We start from the raw sequence: 24,325 nt of genomic DNA, 5'->3' as shown, positions 1-24,325 counted from the left end.
CAGGGAACAGTGCCAGGGAAAAGAAAAAGAGGCAGACAGAAAAAGCGATGGGAGGACAACATTAAAAATGGACAGGCCTGCCACTGAGAGAGGTTCTAAACAAGGCAAAAAAAGGGAAGAATGGAGAAAGACGGTCGACAAATCTTGCTTGGTGCCCCAACGGTCCAACAGACTAAGGGATAGGTAAAGGTAAAGGTAAATTATATATACGTCTACGTCTGTCCTCGCCGTGATTTTCTTGTTCGTCTTTAATGTGTATCCCGGCAGCCTTTGTCAATGATCTCCAGATGTCTCTTTCAGAAGCCGGGTAAAACCAGTTTATCTCGTCTGTGACAGTTAAAGAAAGTTCTTGGACCTTAGTGGGTCTTAAATTTTTTTTTCGTTCGTGGTGCCCCCCTGTTGGACTTTAAGAAGTCACTCTTCACTGTCCATAGCGGCATTCTCAAAAACAATGATTGTAGTGCGGTCTTGCAGCTTATGTCCATGATGGAGTGCAAACATCTTTATATCTATGTAGAAGAGTTGAGAAAACCACTGCTTGGAAGACACCGATTTTTGTAGTCAGGCGGGGCTATTTATTCCGCCACACTCTTGCTTGGAGGCGTCCAAAAGCGCTACTTTGTATTATTGGTGGTTATCAATTTCCCTTAAAAACGAGACGTCATTTGATAGATTTCAGATATAAAAAAGGTGATTTAAATTTGAGTAATGAGATGAATCGCAAAAGCAGAATATGTGTGCTACTTTTTAAGACCATGTAATGAGACCTTTGAAAATTTCCCAGAGATGTCTGTTGCAGAGAACGTAGACAAAGAAATTACTAGAACAATTGATCAGATTGATAAACTCTGCCAGATACACCAGAAAGTATGTCAGGACTGGAGTGGTGCCACTGATTGGCACGAAGGCTGAGATAAATGAATTGACAGCGTGCGTCACGGCAAATATCAAACACGTGGTCACCAGGGTCCGAGTCGTCCTTGGCGACCACTTCAACTTTGCTTTTACCCCCGACAGACGTCGCCGTCGCAAAAGAGAAACTCGGACCCGTATTCCGATGGCGATGCACCCTAGGATAACCAAACATATGGGCGCCCAAGAAGCCAAAGACTCGATAACATATGCGAAGAAAATATAAAAGAGATTGTAGTTCTGCCGGAAGAAGTCTGTGGCAGTGGCGATTGAAACAAACTTCCCACTGGAAACTTCGATATGTACCACTTTATATATTGATACGGCGAAGCAATTCCAAACTAACCAGCCAACGTAAACCAAACTACAACTAATAAATGCAGATCTGGCCGTAACCAGCTTAGTGAAAGTCACCGGTAAAAAAACTGCTAAAGCTCTTTCCAGCGTGATGAGAACTGGTATGATCGCATTCACGCAATGCCCCCAAGTACCTATAAAGTAGCATAGTTCATAATAACCAAAGATAATGGCGTTCGCATTAATACCGTATTCCCATGTACAGTAACCTGGTTTGGTCTTTACAGGGCCAAAATACTTGAGCATGTACGAGAAGTTGAAATTTATTATCATGTTCATTGTGTCAGCTACCACAAGGGCGAACAGAAGTAAGTTGGATGGCTTCTTGAGTTGATGTTTGTAAAGGATGATCATACTGAAGATATTTAAGGTGAGACCAAAAACTGTGAACACCGGGTTGATGAAACATGAGAACAGTTGAAATTGCTGGATGTAATCTAGTGATCCGTGAAAACAGTAAAGCGAGTAATCATTTTTCAGAAATATTGTTTCTGTCATTAAAGGCAAAGTCAGATTTGTTATGGATTCGTTGCCAGCAGAGCCTGTAGCCATTGTTAAGCATTAACTGGTGACTTGTAAACTTGTAGTCAAATGATGCGAATGATTGAGGAATCTACGTTTAGAAAAACTTTATCGCCATATTCCACTTGATTAATTTTAAAATGTCAGAAATCTATAAATAGATACACAGGTGCGTATGCTCTTCTAATATCGTCTCGTTTTTATTTTTTAAAAAAAAAGCGAAAAACTTAGTAAAGCTGTTGCCAACTCTTATGATGTTGTTGTACAGAAAATAGAAAACTTGTGTTTCCGAGATGACTGGCCAATGAAGGTTGTATTGGAAGCTTACTCAAGATTCAGGACTTATAAAGCTTTTTGAAGAAAATGTGATCATGAATTGGCAACACTTAACATTCAAGCTTTTAAAAATTACATTAGAAAGGTTTATCGCTTCTATTTGAAAAAGAGATTTTACTAATTAAACAAAACAATATTTCTGGTCTATAGTGTTTCCCCTAAAATGTCAACAGTTAATAGCAAGCTATAAAAATATTAAACATGAATTAAATCCACTTCAGTATATGCTAAATAATTATCTTATCTTATATAATACAGACGTTACTTCAAAAAAAGAAGATGATTACGTTATGATTAATTTGCGTTCTAATATCGTCTACATCTTAATAGTGGCTACCACTAGCACTTTGTGTTCAAGCAACTGTAGCTCAAAGAGATTTCGCTCGAATAAAACCCATTTGTATTATTAACTCTATATTGCTGAGGGAATTCCAACGTATGTATATTATCTGGCGGTAATTAGCCGAATCTTGGTCTCCACTTCCACCCAGAACTACATCGCAACCAAGACTTAGCCTTCAGGGCGCCAGATGAGAAAGAGATTCTGATTTTTAAAATTGGTGCGAGATAAATGGTTTGATATCTTTGGGCAAATTTCGAACAATTTTATCGTAGAAAAACTAAACACACATCGATGAATTTATTCAATTACTGATAATTTGTTATCTTGTTTTTCTTTATAAAAGATTCCCTTGTGAAACAGATCTTCTATCGCCTTCTCTACATGGCTCTCTTCTTAACTCCCTCCCACTTTCGCGTTCTCTCTTTCTCTCTTTCTCTCTCTCTCTCTCTCTGTCTCTCTCTCTCTCTCTCTCTCTTAATCTTCTTTGTTTCTAGAGTTTGCGCTCTTCTCTTCCTAGTTCTGGTAGGCCCTACTAGGTTTTGACTTAGTCATATGCATGCACTAGTTCCGTTAAAAAAACAAAACTAAATCTTTTTTTTTTCTAAGACTACGTCTGTCACAAAATCCGTCAATTTAAAGGGTAAGTAAGTAAGTAAAAGTTCCCCCTTTCAGACCTTGTGGTCTAAAGGAGAGATGATGTAATGGTCATCTGTTTTTTCGGTCTACTGTTTACGCGGGTGTCATGTGGCCAGCACAGCGACTAACCGCCTATACTTTGGGTGGATTCAGAGGCGCCCAAAGATCTCAATCTTCACCAGGATTCGAACGCGGAGAACTCCGGTTTGGACGCCAAGCGCTCTACTGCTCAGCCACCGCGCTTCCTTAAAGAAGAAAGTTTCCTAATACATTGGGTTGTTCAGTTTTTGCTAGCTGTGTGCGAGTGGTGAGGGCCGCACGAGGCATCAAGTGGTGAGGGGCATCAAGTGGTGAGGGGCATCAAACTTAGGATACATTTTCTCAATGAAATCAGCGCATTGTACCTACATAAACCTCCGAAGGCAAGGCACTGTTACACGCTCAAGTACATTTAGTTAATCCTTTGTTTAGTACGCTGGTTTCACCTAGATCTAGAGCTTATAAATAAATGCCATAGACTCTAAAATAGCCGAATCTGGCACTAAATGGGCATCACGAACAAGTTGAAGAAGAATAACAAGACCAAATCTAGGTCATTACTATGGCTTTGTGAAATTACTATCCAAGTACGATCCACTCCTGCTTCGAACTAAGCAGACTAAACACACACATGTCTCCACAAATACAATAATATTAGGTGATAATTAGCTAAATATTTTTCGATTTTTTAAACAGTTCACCTGACATCACAAAACTGGATCAATTTTTCCTAATGTTGAGTTTACATTATCATGGATGGGGTAAAAATTCTTTAGTATTTCATTGACATCTTCTTAATTCATTTTCTGCTCGAACCATTCTCTGAGTTTGGCTGGAATTCGGACAGAAGCTGAAATGTATTCATGTATTCAGCAACATTTTTCGGTACACTGGACCGTTTACACAACTTTTTATCGACTTCAGCACACCGCTAGGACGTCCTCAACACAATAACTGTAAACTAGCTTTAAGCGCTTGGTTAAAATGTGCTGGAGCGCCAGAGGAGAAGTCGTTAAGATAGTTTCATTTTTAAATATTGTTGTAACCCCGCTCCCGCGTTACACTAATGGTGCGCATCTGAGCACTACTGAACACGACTAGTGAAAGACATATTGAGACAGGAAGAAGGACTGTTGTGAGCCAGCTAGAAGTCATGGGAGTCTGAACAGTCTGGTGCTGAGTGCTGTCCTGTGTGATACTAGGAAACTGTGTGGGAGACCTGGAGCGACACTGGGAAGTGTGTCGGTGGTCTGTTTTGTGTTCTGGTATAAAGTAGGACTCTTAGAACTTAGACATATTACTCCCTGTGACTTTATAGCAGACGTCCAAGTCTAACTAGTAACTATTACTATTTGTTGATGCTTATACTAGTTATAATAAATAAATACATCGTTTACTGTTGCCGACCTGTCTTTCGTTGAGTGCCTGCCTTAGAGAGTTACAACAACTGTTGTCAGAAGTGGGATTTAGGCAGCTCAACAAAAGGATAAGAATGACAACGCTTAGGAAGCTAGATGAACTTAGCTGTAAACAGTTAAAAGAGGAGCTCCGAGACAGGGAGCTGAGGATCTTCTGTGACAAAGAAAAAATGAGAGCCAGTCTTTGGCAGGCCCTTGTTGATGAAGGGGAGGATCCGGAAACATATGTGTTTGAGATAGAACCAGATATTGGTGAGGTGCTGAACACCATGCAAAACTGGTTATGTGAACTTTGTACTTTCCAGTATTCGATGAATCATTCTATGGACAAACTGATACGTAACGTGCAAGGCCAGATCAATCCAGTAAGAGAGAGGAGTCCATCATTCAACAACAATGAACCGTTACTCATTCAAGACTATGGCTGTACTGATAGTTACAAAGAATGCGTCAATGTTAACAAGAAAAACGCAGATGAACAGAAAGAGACAGTTGAAGCAATAGAAGAAGTCTGCTACGCGACTGAAACTTTTGATGTACCAGCTTTGAGTGCCACAACGACCCGGACAGAGCAGGACAACTTTGAGCCTGTCACTTTGGACCTTAAGGACCCCTGTCGATCGACCTACGAGGGGAACTTAAATTTTGATTGTTGCATTCAGGCGGTAAGCAACAACTGTACATGCGGTGCTTCACGAAGGGAGTGCAAATGTCAAGAAACCCATCAACAGGGTCTGAAACCAGTGGACTTCGATACTTCTGTTTTCACCCGCGAGAGAGGCCTTGAAGGTGGTCAGAAGAACCCTGCCGCTGATGAACTTGTGCACGTGCCCCGCAGACATGTCTTTTGGACACGCTTGAAGATTATGCCGTGTTTGACTACCTGGCCTCCTGGGGGCCTACGGTGCATCAAGAAAGCGTGCTGGAGCAATGTGTAAGACCAATGGTCTTGATGACCACCGCCATGACATCCACTACCTCTCTTCCTGCCATGAAGCTGCCGTCGGTGCTGACTGAGAGAAAGGCCAGACAACGAAAACGACGCCCCCTTAACCAAAGGCAGATCAACTGGAAAAGGAGAAAGCGGCATCTGCAGAGAGCAGTGTGGATGACTTTGTGGGGAACACGCACCCTGCCATCTGTGACTCCCACTGACCGACCTCCACCTGCACTGACCAACGTCCACCACCCTGTAGGGCACCTGAATTTTTTCGGGACGAACAGATCTGAGAAGGGGGCAATGTTGTAACCCCGCTCCCGCGTTACACTAATGGTGCGCATCTGAGCACTACTGAACACGACTAGTGAAAGACATATTGAGACAGGAAGAAGGACTGTTGTGAGCCGGTTAGAAGTCATGGGAGTCTGTTCTGGTATAAAGTAGGACTCTTAGAACTTAGACATATTACTCCCTGTGACTTTATAGCAGACGTCCAAGTCTAACTAGTAACTATTACTATTTGTTGCTGCTTATACTAGTTATAATAAATAAATACATCGTTTACTTTTGCCAACCTGTCTTTCGTTGAGTGCCTGCCTTAGAGAGTTACAACAATATTATAGAAACTTTAGAGACATTGACTATAAGAGATGAAAACCCTTCTACTACATCTAAAGCAGGCGGAATGTTAGTTGCTATGAAGCCTCAATTTTTTCACCTACCTTGGGTTTCTAACCCCTGTATTAACTGAATTAAGGGCGCGTAAGTGTACCTTCAAAAACAAGTGATTGTTAATTCGAGACTGCGCACTTAAGCGGAAAAGATTAAAAACAATTTTAACTACTAGTCTGGAGAACATCGCCGAAGCCAGTGTTACCCATAGACATAAATAGTGTTACCTTTACTTGTATGTGTTCAGATTTGGTGATTAGCGCAGAACCTCAAAGACATGTTAGCCACAAGATGCCAGGTGAAAAAAGATTAAGATTCTGTGTTGACACACAAAAAAGAACTAAGGATGGAAATGTATTCTTCATTGGATGGGATGGTTAAAAAAATAATCATCTGACATGGGCGCCCGCAGATTTGATTTTATTTGCGGGGGGGGGGGGTGCAAGTCGCCACTCATGACTCAAAGTTGTAACTGTAACTTTTTTATTACAAAGAAAAGAAAAGAAATAGTGCACTACGTCACCCATACATGTGATCAAACTATTTACTGTACTCCGTGTGGTCCTTGCATCCCGACGGTCGATCAAACAAAAAATGTAAACGCTACCGAAACTGTCAATAACTTTACTACTGAATTGCTTCATGTCGCGATAAACGCTTATCTGGCAGACTGATATTCTTCATAATGTTACAGCTCTTGCATTATTTTAGGATGCAGACAAAACAAGTTGAACCGAGCATTATTATTGCTTGAAAAGCGAATAATTAATGAAGAAACTAACAAACAAAGTTAAATAATGTAAAGCCGTGTTCTGTAATAACTCCCGAAATCTAAACACAGTTTTTTTTTTCCTCGGTGTGTTTGTCGGCTACAAATTCTCGGTAGCACCAGCTCAATACCCCGTTTACCTGCCAGCAGTCTCGCCTTTCTCAAGATGTCTCAACATGCCTCAACATGGCCAAGTTGGTAGCGTATTTATGTCATTAATGTGACTACTGATGTGCTGTTAAGCGGCCACTTATGCTAAGCTGGACAGACAGCAACATCACAGAAACTTGGTTCATAAAAAGATAAATAACTGACAATTAAAAGACAAATCAGAAACTCATGAGAAGGAGGCACAGTATACACATATGCAGTTTGTCAGGTTTCACTTACAGCTGTTATTTTAAAATACGCAAAACAATCAAAGACCTTCTTAAAGTTATGACTTAGAATGTGAATGAATTCGTATTTCTCAGTCCATTGAGTCTCACACAAAAGAGGTAAATTTCGCATCAACGCTCTCGCTTGGGGCTGATATGAAAGAAATAGTTAATCATCTGGATGACACCGACAGAATTGCGTATATCTGAAATCGCATTCAGATCAATAATAACAAATTTAAGTCTGCGGGACTCGCTATGGACAATGTCTGCTTTAGGATATTTTTCACGAATCCTTGCATGAAAACAAATTTAAATGCTACCTATCACTGGGCAGCTATCGTAGCCTTGGCCGATTAGTTCCTCCATGTGAAAAATGTACATAATGTGTTCGCTGAAAATGAAGATGGACATGTTCATGTGTTAAAGTATAAAGTAGATCTATCATATTTGAATTAGATGTAGATCTTGAATTAGAGATAGATCTAGATCTAGACTTCGATAGAGTTCGTCTCTGCGCGTGCGTGAAGGCTTCTCTCTACGCATGCGTGACCTTAATTTATTAGATTTAAGCGACATATAAATGGAATGATTGTTAACACGGCTTACCAGCAATAGGGAACGAATGTATGAAAAATGCTTTTGAAAAACAAATTTGAATATTAATTTGATTAAAATATGAAATGAATGGAGTATAATTAATTTCATGTGTTAAAGTATAAAACATTAAACATTCTGGTTTCATAATAAAGTCACATCGAGGGATATTTCACTTAAGTTATTATTTATGCAGTGGCGTAGTATCCAGGGCGCAAATAGATAAAAAAAAAAACCGGGCCCAATATCAACAGAGCACTTAAATAATCGTAAACAAAATGTGTTGATTGTAAACTTATAAATCTTTTCAATTCTTATCTATTTGTACATACCATTAATAAGTTATTGTATTATAAACTCTAACAAAAATAGAACAGAAATAGGAAATAACACATAATAATAATAATAATAATAATAATTGTTATATCAACCGAGGGGATAGTAACAACTGACCTTACAGATACCTTCAAAGCCCTTGGCATTCCTAGGAACATTCTCGTTGTCTGTCAGAGGGCGGTACTGCTGCAGACCTGTCACATCACCAGAAAATTCCTCGGTGGAAACTATTAAAGGGACTACGATGAATTTTGTTTCCCTTTAACGAAACTCGACCCTGGCTGCGCCAGAGAATGAATTCTCGTTCTATTCTAACATAATAATAATAATAATAATAATAATAATCTTTATTGTCCGTAAGAAAATTTGTCTTGCAATTAGTGCATTACACCAAACAAAAAACATTATAACTAGAAAAAAGTGTACATTCACACCAGACTCATTCATAATTTTCATTTGCAAAGTTTATATCAGATTGTTTCTATTTAATGATTTGTTTGCCAGGGGAACAAAAGAGTGTTTGTGTCTGTTTGTCTTTGCCATCGGTGTCTTGTATATCTTTTCTGATGGTAAAATCAAAAAATCCTGACACAAAGGTTGATTCTTTATTTCGAGGATCTTGTTAGCTTTTTTTACAGGTGTTCGTCTCAAACAGCTGCCCAAATGGGGTTTGTTTTTTGCCAATGATTTTTACCAGCAGCATTTAGGATTTTATGAAGTTCATTTTATTTTTAATGCTCAGATTGCCATAATAGGCAGTCATATTAAAACTTAAAATATTGCAGATGCGAGCGTGATAAAACATAATCAAGGAGACCTCTGAGAGTACTATCGTCTACATCTTAGTAGAGGCTAGCACTAGTACTTTGTGTTCAAGCAACTGTAGCCCTAAGAGATTTCGCTCGAATAAAACTCATGTACAATTATTTTGGATTATTAACTCTATCTTGCTTAGCAAAAAGGACTATCGGATTGAAAATCATTGGTGTACGAAATGAACCAACCACAATGGCGATGTCACAGCCCTCTGGGGCGCCCCTGTGTTAAATATTCGTGCATTTCCATAAGAATCATTAAAGCAGTCTTAGTCTCGGTCTTTGTCTTATTTGATATAACATTTACATTAACGCTTTCATTTTTCAATCAGTAAATGAAGCTGATGAGAAATCAATAAAGAACAATCTAACATAAGTGTTAGGTAAGTCCAGATATTTGTAGTCACAATTTAAAATATTTAGGATGGCATCGTCTATACCATTACCGCTTTAGTTAGCAAATTGTAAAGGATCCAACTTACTGCAAAGATCATTCAGAAGAAACATTTTAACCAGTTTTTCTAAACATTTAGACACAATGGAAGTACGTGAAACAGATCTATAGTCATTCATTTCCTTTGGTTTGGAAACCTTTGGCGCAGTACAATTAGGGACGACTTCCACACAGGTGGTATCTCATGGTTTAGTAATGAAGTGGAGAAAATCTCTAGGAAAGGTTCAGCTAGTTGTTCAGCACATTCTTTTAAGATTCGCCCTTTTATTCCATCAGGCCCACCAGCTTTCAGTGGGTTGACGTTTTTGAAAATGTTGCAGACTTTCTCTTTACTAATCGCTAATTCTCAACAATTGTTACCTTTGACTTCTTCAAGGGCTTTGAGTCTTAGATAATTAAAATCGTTAGTGCTGTAATGACAATAGAAATAATTAAACTCGTTGGATAATGTTTTGCCGTCTCTTGAAGCAAATTAATTTTTACTTTTGACTTGTGCTCCTGCCATTTTGCTCATGATACCCCACGCCTGTCTCATGTCACTTGTATTAATTGTATCAATCGAGTCTTCCAACTTGGTGCGGTAGTTTCTCCTCCCTTCCTCAAGAGTGACATTGAGATTGCGTTGAGCTCTTTTCCTTGTCTGTCTGTCGCCACTCATGTATGCTCTTCTCTTTTTGATGATTTCACGTTTTATTTTTGCGGTGACCCATGGTTTATTGTTGGGGTATATCTTGATATTCTTAGTACTGATACACATGTTTTCACAGGATTTAATGTAATTCGTCAATGCTTCGAGTTATTCTTCCAGATTTGAAGTGGTGCAGTCTAGACAACCCTGTAGTTTGAGAATGTCTTGAGTCCATTCTTGTGCTGTTTTTAGCGGCCCCCGTAAGGGGAAAAAGCCGCTATTAGGTTTGTGCAAAATGTCCGTCTGTCCGTCTGTCACACTCAGATCTCGAAAACTAGAAGAGATATGAAAAATATTATTTCATCATTAAATGCGGCTTGAAAAGTTTAGGAGCAACGGCTACTTTTGGTTTTCTAAAAGCAAACCGTTTAATTTATAAAATTAATTATGCAAGCGATTTTTTCATAAAAATACATAAATTCTAAAACAATTACGTAAATATAAGGGCGGCAATATTACAATATGCTAACAAAGATGTATAATTGTTGTGTATTTTCAGTATCACTAAGTCAAATCTATATTATAAAATGTACAGAAAATATTTACAACAAATATAAATAATAGTTAAAGATGTTTTTTCTGGTCAACTAGCTGCTAAAATTAAAAGAAAACATTTCTTTTTGTTTATAAAGGCTATAATGCACTTTGTATGTAAATATTACGCACATTTTTTTAAATGAACATTTTATGCAGCGACTTTCTAGTTCCATTTAAATGAAAATGCTCAATACAAAAAGATTATCTAAAATCGCTCTTCTGACATATTGTACATATCCGGTAGTTGTCATTCCGTAATGTGTAGGTATATTATCAATAGTAGGCTATTAGTTTGTAACCAGTTTGTCATTAGATTAAGAGCAATGCCTGATCGTGCGGTTAGCGCGCAGGACTGATTATCTCTATGGTCTCGGTTTCATACCCTGCTCGATGCCATCCTCAGTCGACCAGCGAATAGGCCGATCCGACAGGGATCCGTCTCCCACGGGGGCCGCCTCTGAGTTTGTGTGGCAACACAAACTCTCTTTGTAATCTTGTTTTTGAATGACTTTGGTTTCGGTAATTATGCAGCAGTTTTACTGTTTAGTGGTCCGATGTTCCTAAAAGGTCTTAATGAGAGTATCAGTAGTTTTAGATCAGGGCAGCACAATTTACTTTCCAATGTGTTTTTTAAAGCATTTAAGCCTACATCTACCGCTTCGGTCTAATTTTAAATCTTTATTATCTACTTTTTTCTTTCAGATTTACTTATGCGCATTTAGACCTGTTAACAACATAGCGACATATATACAAAAAAAAATTAATTCCTGTCGTCATAGCGTGCGTGTAGCTAGATCTAGGTCAACACAAAGTGTTTAGTTATTTACTAGGCTCAAAGTGGCTGCCTGGTCGTGTGGTTTGTGCTGTCGTTCGGATTTATCGACGGTCGAGGGTTCAAACCCTGCCCGCTCCCATCCCCCGTCGTCCTGCGGGAGGTTTGGACTAGGAAGTAAACTATCTTCAACTCTGGAGGAACATCCGAAACATGTAAAACATTTTACAAACAAACAAGTGTTTAGTTATTGACTAGACTACTATGGCGTCTCGAGAGACAATCTTTTCCCTTTGCAACTGACTAAAGAGGCCAATCCTTGATACACAGCTGCGGTCGCAGTTTGGGCATATGTAATCACCAGGCGCCGTTGCATTTTCACCTTTCTTTCTGCTTCTGGTGTGTACGGCATCTGCAGTCCGAGACCCTTCTCTAATGCTATGGCATATGGCATTCAAGTTTTTTTTATAGATTCTAGATCTATATCTACATAAAAATTAAACTAACAATGATATATTAACAGTTGCATTCACGCGTTCGCTTTAATTACAAAATATATTTGACATCTTGATATCGTGCAGTTCTAAATAGACAAGCCAATGTTTTCATTCAATAATTGGATCTAGATATCTAGGTCAATTAGCTATTTTTAGCTCCATTGCTAATATTTATATATACTTGAATTCAGTCTATTTTTATTGCCCTTCGGTTGTGGTAGGGATATTAAACACATACTAAGGTCTGCGCCATGATCTAAGGAACATGTATGCCAAGTTCTATCAAGATTGGTCAAATGGTATTTATTTTTATTCTCTCTCTCTCTCTCTCTCTCTCTCTCTCTCTCTCAATGTGTCTATAACAAAGTGCTCCAAAGATCAGTGTCAAAATGATTAGAGAAAAACAAAAGTCTTCAAAACATTTCGTCAAGTAGTCGACTGTTTATGTAGGGTGAAGCCAATAAAAGATTATAAGTATATTGTACAGCAGAGTACTCTGAATGGTAACTGGTGAACTACTAAAACAAGTTTTTAGAATGTTATAAAGATATGATCCATAGTTTAGGTAATTAGTCTACCTACCCTATATAAAACCGGGTGTCAGCTAGTGACAATGCTACCAACAGTTATCTGTGTCAAAAACTAAAAGTGTCTAAACAAGTGCTTAAAAGGAATAGGAGGACAAAATAAAAATAAAGAACCCATTTCAGACAATAGGACAAATATACGTTTCTCTGTTTCAAAATCCCACTCTTCACTGAGATCGAACTTGAGACCCTTGAGATTCTGCTGCCATGTGCTTTACCACCTAGCCAACATCCCCACTTCCTCCCCCCCTTTTTCATGTGAGGATATATATAGTTTAAACTTTGCCACAATGTTTCTGTCTTAGGATGAATAATGACTACTTAATGTGAACTTCCAAGTTGAACTGGAACTCATCCAATTAGTAACAGAAAAGACACAGATGCAGCAAGCAATTAAAGGAAGGACAACTCTGTTTCTCTTTGTAGCATTATCTTACATGACTGATGAGTCTACGAGTTTCAGTATAAAACATGAACTCTGGCTATATCCAGGCCCTATTACAAAAAATTATAATAACATTGTCTACAGTTCCTTTCATAAAACAATTACAAACAACAAAATCAAATAAGTTTGTTTAAAATTGTTCACCTTATGTAATTGATCCCCTGTTAACCTCACATTGCATTGATGAAATAAATAGTCAGGACTAGGGTCTACCAAACGTGTTTACCTTTATGGAACACTTCATACATTCTGAGTATTTAGCGGAACACTAAGCTTAATTTTATTAGAGAGAATAATTCATGTTGTGGCCTACTATTTTACTATTCTAATATTTCGCGGAACACCTATTTAGGCCTTGCGGAACTCTAAGGCTTAACGTTTGTATTATTATGTAGAGATTGTGCCTTCGAGCGCCAGATTGTTTGAAGAGTTGAAAAGGCAAACCTAGCTTTATTGATCCGAATTAGTATATCATCATCAGATCCGCCGTCTTTACTAACTCTACTTCCCAGAAAATTGACGTGGCTCGATGAGTCATTGTATAACTGTTTATTGATATTGGTGAATTTTTTTTGGAATTCCGTAGTGATTCATCAGTCTCCAGATTACGTCTCTGTCAATACTGTCGAAGGCTTTCTCAAAATCAACAAAGGTCATGTATAGAGGAGATTGCCACTCGATAGATTGTTCTATGATAATACATAGTGTAGCAATGTGGTGAGTGCAGGATTTCTCTTTACGGAATCCAGCCTGTTCTGGTCTTAGTCTTTTGTCTAGGGCATCTTTTAGGCGTTACAGTATTATCATAGTTAAGACCTTGATAAGGGTTGACAGTAACATGATTCCTCGCCAGTTGTTGCATTTAGTTAGGTCATCATTTTTGGGAAATTTAATTAGGTAACCTAGTTTCAAGATGTTAGGGACCTGTTCTTGTTCCCAAATCTTGCATAGCAGTGGATGCAGCATTTCAGCTGATATTTTGGGGTCTGCTTTTAGTGTCTCTACTGGTATACCATCTGGGCCTGGCACCTTTCCCTTTTTTGCATTCTTGATGGCCTTGATGATCTACCCTTTAGTAAGAGGACCTGTGTTAACATCCATTTTTTCTCTAGCTGGGGGTATGTCCGGAATCGATTCAGTAGGATGTCGGTTCAAAATTTCCTGGAAGTGTTCGCCCATCTATCCTTCTGTCCAACATCACTGGTGATAATCTTTCCTTGTTTGTCTTTCACTGGCCTGTTGGTGTTTCTTCCTGCTAAGGTTCTTGTTATGTCGTACAACCTTTTCATGTCTCTTTGCTCTTCTGCCTTTTCTGCATCGACTTCATGAAGGAAGCATTTTTTTGTCATCTCTTGCATTCTTTCTTACAGACTTGTTTACTACACACTACTGGGTTCTAATATTAGCTTTTTGTTCTTCATTCTGGCATTGATTTATCATTTCTTTTAGCTCTTTCCGTTCCTGGAGTCTGTACATTTGCTTTTCCATATATCTTGGAGAGTGAGACAGTGCTGCTCAAGGGTTTCATATGTCACTAGTCCAGCAAGTACTTCAAATGCAGTGTACCAAGAATTAATATCAACCCGAACAGAGAAACACAAGAAGATATATTTCCCGATACTGATAACAACTTACAGGACAACTAATAATCAACACATTCGCCACTCATCAACTAATCATTACCTGCGACCAAGGGAATAGTTGAAGAAACCGACAAGATTCAATGACTATGTGTTTTAATAAACTATTGAATGTTGATTTTTAAATGTGATATGTTTCGTATTCATTGAAGCGTATATATGTATGTTATGTTTTGTTGTTTATGTTGTTGTGGTTTTATTTTATTTTTTTATGATACTCCCCGAAATGTTTTATTTTTCTTATATTTTTTTTAAAGAAAAGGTGATGTTGATATGGTGCGCAAATGTGCCCGCGTTCAATATAATAAAGTATCATTCTCAGGCCATGACACTAATGGTTGTTGTTTGTTTATTGCTGACTGTGAACCTAGATCTTAATTAACAATGTAGACATGGTAAACATGGCCTTGATTTATAAAATTCTATGCTTTCATAGAGTATGGCAAATTTTTTTAGGGTCTTAAATTTGTTTTAGGGTTACTATACATACGCTACGGTTCCAGTTAGCCCCCAAGGAAAATTTCTGCCAAATTTAATCAAGATTGGTCAAAAGATTTTGATTTCTATGCGGGACATACATACATACGCCTTACATTCTACTTTATAGTATAGATATGAATAAGATGGCTGAACGGATAATTTCATTTTTACACTATTTCATTTTTTAAATGTGATAGGAACATTTTCCATGTTTGACATAGATTTAAATTCAATCCAATACATTAGTAATACCCAAACTAAGGGCCGCGGGTCATATCCGGCTAGTAACGAAATATGTTAATATTTGAAATTTATTCTCATGCATAACATTAGTTGTGAAGGTTATTAAAAACACACTCGATTTATCAATGACTTCTGGGATTTTCTTTCATTACATTTTAACAAATAAAGAGTCATTGATGTTTATATAGGTGACTGTCATTCGTGGCGAAAAATCTATAAAATAGCAAGCTTTTTGGTTATTGATGTGTACGAAATGAGGAAGGTCTTGATAACCTATGTTTTTAAATAAGTTTTTTGTTTTATTCATTCTTATGTTTACTTGACCACTGTTAAATTCAAGATTTTCAAGCTCTACTGCAAGTTACCCACTGTAAGTTACCCACTGTGAGTTACCCAATGTGCGTTACCCACTGTGCATTACCCACTGTAAGTTACCCACTGTGAGTTACCCACTGTAAGTTACCCACTGTAAGTTACCCACTGTAAGTTACCCACTGTAAGTTACCCACTGTAAGTTACCCACTGTAAGTTACCTACTGTAAGTTGCCCACTGTGAGTTACCCACTGTGCGTTACCCACTGTAAGTTACCCACTGTAAGTTACCTACTGTAAGTTACCCACTGTAAGTTACCCACTGTAAGTTACCTACTTTAAGTTAACCACTGTGAGTTAGCCACTGTGCGTTACCCACTGTAAGTTACCCACTGTAAGTTACCCACTGTAAGTTACCTACTGTAAGTTACCTACCGTAAGTTACCCACTGTGCGTTACCCACTGTAAGTTACCCACTGTAAGTTACCCACTGTAAGTTACATACTGTAAGTTATCCACTGTAAGTTACCTACTGTAAGTTACCTACTATAAGTTACCTACTATGCGTTACCTACTGTAAGTTTCCTACTGTAAGTTACCTACTGTAAGTTACCTTCTGTAAGTTACCTACTGTAAGTTACCCACTGTAAGTTACCTACTGTAAGTTACCCACTGTAAGTTATCCACTGTAAGTTATTTAATGTATGTTACCTACTGTAAGTTACCTACTGTAAGTTACCTACTATGCGTTACCTACTGTAAGTTTCCTACTGTAAGTTACCTACTGTAAGTTACCCACTGTAAGTTACCTTCTGTAAGTTACCTACTGTAAGTTACCCACTGTAAGTTACCCACTGTAAGTTACCTACTGTAAGTTACCTACTGTAAGTTACCCACTGTAAGTTACCTACTGTAAGTTACCTACTGTAAGTTACCTACTGTAAGTTTCCTACTGTAAGTTACCTACTGTAAGTTACCTACTGTAAGTTACCCACTGTAAGTTACCTACTGTAAGTTACCTTCTGTAAGTTACCTACTGTAAGTTACCCACTGTAAATTACCTACTGTAAGTTACCTTCTGTAAATTAACTACTGTAAGTAACCACTGTAAGTTACCCACTGTAAGTTACCTACTGTAAGTTACCTACTGTAAGTTACCTACTGTAAGTTACCCACTGTAAGTTACCTACTGTAAGTTACTCACTGTTAGTTACCCACTGTAAGTTACCCACTGTAAGTTACCACTGTAAGTTACCCACTTCAAGTTACCTACTGTAAGTTACCTACTGTAAGTTACCACTGTAAGTTACCCACTGTAAGTTACCTACTGCATCCTTGATATTGTAAACCATATCGTGAAAAACATTTAAAAGTGATGTTAAACGGCTTACCGCCCTAAAGCGCAATACTGTACGTTAAGTGGATTAGGAGGTCCTTAAAAAAACCTAACAGACTTTATTGACATGTTCTATCGGTTGATCACTAGGCAGTCAACACATCGGCTGCTGGTGTATGGAACTTTTTACTAAAACGTCTTTTCGAGCAAAATTTTTTGTGCTGTTTAGCTAGGTAAAGATCATTGTTCTAGTTTTTGTATCGTTCCGTAAGAAAAAGGCGATACTGTTTTTTTGTTGTAGGTACCCCGTGTCTGTCAGTTTAGAACTTCAAGCGCTATTGAAAATCAGAGTTGCTCATCTACTTTGTCTTGTTCATGTACGTGCAACAGTTATTTTTATTTTACTTTAACCCTTTTTTTTTTAATAAAGTGTGCAAATTATACACATATGCAAATCATCATCCCCACCATCATCAAACTCTATTTAAGTGAGGTCTGGAGAGGCTCAAATCCTCTCTTGCAAAAACCCTGGACAGAAACCCTGCTGTATTGCGTAGTGCATACATGTCACCATAAAGATCAAGAATTTTTGGTTTCCAAGACCTGTCGATGCGGAGATCAGCAAGTCTTGGGCAGTCAAACAGAATATAAGTCACTGTTTCTTCTTTTTCCCCGCAACGGGGGCACCGTGAATCGAAATTTAGCCCTAGCCATGAGAAATATGAGCCAATAGGACAGTGGCCAGTCCTGCACTGTGCTATAATTTCTCACATATGCAAATAAACAATTTTAAAAACAATGTGGATAAAATAGTTTTGTTTGTTTTATTTTGTAGACTAATGACGTACGACTACAAGCAATTTTTATTTTGTTTTCGTTTATTTTGTGACGTCTACGTCTGTCCTCGCCGTGAATTTCTTTTTCATCTTAAATGTGTATCCCGGCAGCCTTTGTCAATGATCTCCAGATGTCTCTTTCCGAAGCCGGATACAACCAGTTTCTCTCATCTATGTCAGTTAAAGAAAGTTCGCCGGCCTAAGTGGATCTTTCAAGTTTTTTCGTGCCTGGGGCCCCCAGTTGGACTATATAAGAAGTTACTCTATACTGTCCATAGCGGCATTCTCAAAAATATCTTTATATCTGATTTTTGTAGTCAGGCGGGGCTATTTATTCCGCCACAGTCTTGCTTGAAGGCGTCCAAAAGCATTACTGGCATACGTTAGATGGTTATCAACTTCCCTTAAAAACGAGACGTCATTTGATAGTTTTCAGATATAAAAAAAAGGTGATTTAAATTGGAGTAATGAAATGAATCGCAAAAAACAGGATACACATATAACTATGTGTTCTATTTTTTAAGGCCATGTAATGAGATCTTTGAAAATATTCCAGAGATTTCTGTTGCAGAGAACGTAGACAAAGAAATTACTAGAACAATTGATCAGATTGATGAACTCTGCCAGATACACCAGAAAGTATGTCAGGACTGGAGTGGTGTCACTGATTGGCACGAAGGCTGAGATAAATGAATTGACAGCGTGCGTCACGGCAAATATCAAACACGTGGTCACCAGAGTCCGAGTCGTCCGTGGCGACCACTTCAACTTTGCTTTTATCCCCGACAGACGTTTCCGTCGCAAAAGGGAAACTCGGACGCGTATTCCGATGGCGATGCACCCTAGGATAACCAAACATATGGGCACCCAAGAAGCCAAAGATTCGGCCACATATACGTAGAAGATATAAATGAGGGCGTAGTTCTGCCGGAAGAAGTCTGTGGCGGTGTTGATAGAAACAAACTTCCCACTGGAAACTTCAATATGGACCACTTTGCCAATTGATGCGGTGAAGCAATTCCAAACTAACCAGCCAATGTAAACCAAACTACAACTAACTAACGCTGATCTGGTCGTAACCAGCTTAGTAAAAGTGACCGGTAAAAAAACTGCTAAAGCTCTTTCCAGGGTGATGATGACTGGTATGGTGGCATTCACGCAATGCCCCCAAGTACCTATAAAGAAGCATAGTTGATAATACCCATAGATAATGGTGTTCACAGTAATGCCGTATTCCCATGTGCAGTAACCTGGTTTGGTCTTTACCGGGCCAAAATACTTGAGCATGTACGAGAAGTTAAGATTAACCATCATGTTCATTGTGTCAGCTACCATAAGGGCGAACAGAAGTAAGTTGGATGGCTTCTTGAGTTGATTTTTGTGGAGTATGATCATACTGATAATGTTTAAGATCAGACCAATGAGAGCGAACACCGGGTTGATGAAACACAAGAACAGTTGAAATTGCTGGATGTAATCTAGTGTTCCGCGAAAACAGTACAGCGAGTTATCATTTTTCAGAAATGTTGTTTCTGTCAGATTAGTTATGGATGCGTTGCCAGCATTGCCTGTAGCCATTGTTAAGTATTTACTGATGACTTGTAAACTTGTAGTCAAATGATTCGAGTGATGGCAAAATCTACTTTTAGGATAAACTTTGTCGTTATATTTCACTTGATTAATTTTAAAATGTCAGAAATCTAGAAATAGATAACACAGACGTGTATGCGCTTCTAACAGCGTCTCGTTTTTACTTGTTAATATAAGTGAAGAACCAAGTTGAGTAAAGCTGTTGCCAACTCTTATGTTGTGATTGTACAGAAACTATCAAACTTGTGTTTGACCAAGATGACTGACCAAGGGCATTAACTTATTGAAACTATAAGCTAACTAAAGATTCAGGACTTATATAGTTATTTTTTTTTAAAGAAATGCGATCATCAATATTCAACACTTAACATTCAAGCTTTTTAAACTACAACCAGGTGGGGTATATCGCCTTTCTTTGAAAACGAGATTCTACTAATTAAAACAAAACTTCTGGTCTATAGTATATCCCCTTAAATGTCAACAGTTCATAGAATGCTATAAAAATATTAAACACGAATTAAATCCGCATCAGTAAATAATTGTTGTAAAATTGTCTACATCTTAGTAGAGGCTACCAGTAGCACTTTTAGTCAAGCAACTGTAGCCCAAGGAGATTTTGCTAGAATAAAACCCAATTAAAAATCACTTTGGATTGTTAACTTTTGCATTTGCTATGTATATTATCTGGCGTAATTAGCTGAAACTTCGATTCCACTTCTGCTTTTCTCCCTGAACTAAATCGATACTAAGACTTGCCACACAGCCTCCAGGGCAGCAGAAGACTTGCCACACTGCCTTCAGGGCAGCAGAAGAAAAGGAGATTCTGGTTTGTAAGATTAGCGTGAGGTAAATGTTTTGATCTATTTTGGCTAGTTTAATTAATGAAAACAATTTGTATCGTAGGAATAGGAACATCGTTTGGATAAAAATTGAAGACACGTTTATTATTGATAAGTTAATCACGATGATTGGGCTGAAGAAAAAAAAAAATAAAAAAAAAAATAGACTCACACTGGCTTAGATTTTTTATGTACATCTAATTATTTACAGAAAATAAACTAAATTACATTAAATGGCTGCCTGTAGCGATTTTTTTTTTCGGCGAAAGGGGGAGGGGATGGACTTCGAGAATAAATTTTAAAATTACAAGAAATAAGCAAGCAGGCTAGAAAATGGATCTCTTAGTGATAAACGCAGAGCGATGAATTATTGATAATTTAAGGATGAGTAGCTGTTTTATGGTCTTGTTTTTCTTTATAAGAGATTCACTTGTGAACATTCAAGCTTTTTAAACTACAACCAGGGGGTCTATCGCATCTCTCAAGTCAAAAGAAGTTATTTTAGTCAAGCTTAGCTAAAAACGAAATTTAAAGCTTTAAATTTAAAGTTGGCAATGTTGAATTTTATATAGTCAATGATATGTGGGCAGCTTTTTTTTTATTTCTCATGACTAAGGCAGTTTCGTTTCTTTTGCTCTCTGTGAGCTTCGTACCTGCACGCACAGTCTGTCTCCATGCTGTCCGGTCTTGGGCTATCTCCTCCCACATAGTATCGTTGATGCCTGTGATTCTCATGTCTCCCTTGCAGACATCTCTATAAGTTAGTCTTGGGCTATCTCCTCCCACATACTATCGTTGATGCCTGTGGTTCTCATGTCTCCCTTGCAGACATCTCTATAGGTTAGTCTTGAGCTGCCCTTGACTTTCTCCGCAAGTTCAGCAATTAGGATGTCCCTAGGGATTCTTCCATCTGGCATGCGGGTGACATATCCGACCCAGCCATGGGCGTCCGCAGAGGGATGCAAGGTGGTGCACTTGCACCCCCTTGATTCTCTAATTAATGTTTTTTTTTGCACCATCAGATCAATCTAAGTAGTACCTGAACAAGTTCCACTGTTGAATGAAGTACAGTTGTAGTAGACTAAGCCTAGGCTTATCGGGGAATGATGGCTGACCATGTACGTGCACCCCTCTGATTTTCTGAGTAGTCAAAGTTCAGCCAGTTTGTTTTTTTTACACCTTAAAAGCATTTAACTTCTGCTAGGAATCAACCTAACATGTAGTGCTTCCACTAAAATAAAGTTAATAAGGATAAGCTTTTATTGTAATAAACTAGAATAGGCTAGTCTGTAGTTCATGTTAGACTATGTGTGCTTTATTATAGGCTTACAATTCAATATTCTATAGCATGTTATTCGTGACGATTTGTCTTCATTGCACATATTTATGGTCATTATATTTTGTAACTAGAATAGTGTTCTAACTCTAAGGCAAGCCCTCAATGAAAGTCAGGAGGTATTAATAGTGAGGTATTTATTTACAGCTAGTATAAACAAACAGGCATGGACTTCGGCTATCAAGTTCCAGAGTCTCTTATCTTAAGTGACACCAGTTCTTTTCTACCTAAATACCAGTACAAACCACCGACACACTTCCCAGTGCCGCCTCAGGTCCTCAATACGGTTCACAGATAGCACAAAGGACGTTCTCTTGAGTCAAGACAGCTCAGACTCAGATCACCACAGCCGGATCTACATCAGTCCTTCTTCCTGTATCATGTCTTCTACTGCTTGTGCTCAATGGCGCTCTTATGCGCACCATCAATGTGGACTTATGCGCACCATCAGTGTGGCGCGGGAGCCGAGTTACAGTATTGTCCCCTTCTCAGGTCAGTTCGTCCCGAACAGATTCAAGGTAGTGGACGTGGTCAGTGCAGGCGGAGGTCGGTTTATGGGAGCTACAAACGGCAGGGAGCGTCTTCCCCATTAAGGCATCTGCACTGTTCTCTGAGGGTGTCGCTTTCTCTTTCTCCAGTTGGCCAGTCCGTTCTCCAGACGATGTCGTGATCGTTGCTTTGACTTCTTCATGACCGTTGTCGGTGACGCTCGCCTTCTGACACGTATAGATGCAGTGGCGATCCCTGTACTTGTCATCAGAGCAGTTGGTCCCTCACGCCGCTTCAGCTGACCTACTCGATAGACGTCCCATGACAGACTTGTAGACCCACACTGTAGCTATGGTTGCAAGCTCATTGTCATTGTTAGCCGTGTATCTAATGTATGCCCATGAAGCATGTTCAATGTGTAAAAGTTCATTACCCTCAATATTGCATAATGCCGTTTTTTTTTAATCGCGCATAGGATTGAAGTTTTTCATATTGAATGATACCCCAAAAAGACAATGTTGTCAATATTTTGTCCATAATAGCGCTAGGGAAGGAGTATTTGAACAAATTTGTCCTAGCATATGGAAAGAGGAATGTGCCCCTATCTTTGTGTCTTTCAGAGTAAATTATTAAATTTGGATTTTGTATTTGAAGCTTATGGTTCAGTGTTTTATGTATAATTGTTATTTACTTTTAATTTTTCTACCCTTAAGGCTTTCTAAATTTAGTGATTTTACTAAAGATGTTACTCTAGTCCAGGGGTCGGCAACCTGCGGGTCGCAAGCCACATGCGTCTCTTTGGATGTTAAGCTGCGGCTCTTTAGTTCCATACCCAGATATTACTTATTTTATTTTCAAAAAAAAATTAAAATCGTTCTGATTCGATCAACTAGGATTAGGCACTGATTCTATCTCTCAGCCACTTAAACTCGCTTTTCAGCGCACCCCTTCCCCATGTCTTGAAATGTAAACATATTTGCAGGTGAAAGACATTTAACTTTCTTCTTCCTTCTCACTTAATATAGATGAGTCTTGCGACATGAAAGACACGACACTAGTTGGCTTTGTTGTCAGATATGTGTCTTCCCAAGGTCCAAAAGAAGAACGTCTATGCTTGCTACCGCTCTCGTGACAAACTAGAGGAGAAGATACAGCTAATGTCGTGACAAACTAGAGGAGAAGATACAGCTAAAGTCGTGACAAACTAGAGGAGAAGATACAGCTAAAGTCGTGACAAACTAGAGGAGAAGATACAGCTAATGTCGTGACAAACTAGAGGAGAAGATACAGCTAATGTCGTGACAAACTAGAGGAGAAGATACAGCTAATGTCGTGACAAACTAGAGGAGAAGATACAGCTAAAGTCGTGACAAACTAGAGGAGAAGATACAGCTAAAGTCGTGACAAACTAGAGGAGAAGATACAGCTAATGTCGTGACAAACTAGAGGAGAAGATACAGCTAAAGTCGTGACAAACTAGAGGAGAAGATACAGCTAAAGTCGTGACAAACTAGAGGAGAAGATACAGCTAAAGTCGTGACAAACTAGAGGAGAAGATACAGCTAATGTCGTGACAAACTAGAGGAGAAGATACAGCTAATGTCGTGACAAACTAGAGGAGAAGATACAGCTAATGTCGTGACAAACTAGAGGAGAAGATACAGCTAATGTCGTGACAAACTAGAGGAGAAGATACAGCTAATGTCGTGACAAACTAGAGGAGAAGATACAGCTAAAGTCTTGCTAAAATACCCGGAGACAATATAATAAATATAAATAAAATTGTTTCAATAGCAACTGATGGAGCCAGAAGTATGAGGAAAATAAAAGGGGTAACTACGATTCTTTTGCGCAAAATATACCATGAATCCTTTACGTTTTACTGCATAATATACCATGAAGTTCTTTGTGAATTTGGTAATCAAGATTTTTAATAGCATCTTTTCAAAATCACTCTACCATCGTCAGTTTGAAGAATTCTTAACGAAATGGAGACTCGGTATTCCGACATCCTTCTTCCCAATAAAGTGCGATGGCTTTCTAAAGGTATGGTGTTGAAACGTTTTGCTTTGTGCTTGAATGAAATTAGAGCAAGCATTTTATTTTACTGTGATTATAATAGTGTAATTAAATGAGCTGAATCTATAACTGCAAGGAATGGAAACCCAGCCTATT

The 24,325-nt window shown here is 38.5% G+C and overlaps 2 protein-coding genes across 2 annotated transcripts; one reads left to right on the top strand and one right to left on the bottom strand.

Moving 5' to 3' along the window:
- Window positions 1-2,877: 2,877 nt before the first annotated feature.
- LOC129928066 (uncharacterized) lies at window positions 2,878-6,047 on the top strand. The gene is made up of 2 exons (XM_056040334.1): window positions 2,878-3,110; window positions 3,842-6,047. The coding sequence occupies exon 2, from the start codon at window positions 4,638-4,640 to the stop codon at window positions 5,499-5,501; it is 864 nt and encodes a 287-aa protein (XP_055896309.1). The 5' UTR covers window positions 2,878-3,110; window positions 3,842-4,637; the 3' UTR covers window positions 5,502-6,047.
- A 12,368-nt stretch (window positions 6,048-18,415) lies between these two features.
- Window positions 18,416-19,474, bottom strand: LOC106062981 (uncharacterized). Its single transcript, XM_013221292.2, has one exon. It carries the CDS (start codon window positions 19,472-19,474, stop codon window positions 18,416-18,418), a length of 1,059 nt encoding a protein of 352 aa, XP_013076746.2.
- Between the last annotated feature and the right edge of the window lie 4,851 nt (window positions 19,475-24,325).

Source organism: Biomphalaria glabrata, chromosome 9 (assembly GCF_947242115.1).
Source record: "Biomphalaria glabrata chromosome 9, xgBioGlab47.1, whole genome shotgun sequence".
Taxonomy (NCBI): domain Eukaryota; kingdom Metazoa; phylum Mollusca; class Gastropoda; family Planorbidae; genus Biomphalaria; species Biomphalaria glabrata.
This window is presented reverse-complemented; position numbering and strand designations above follow the sequence as displayed.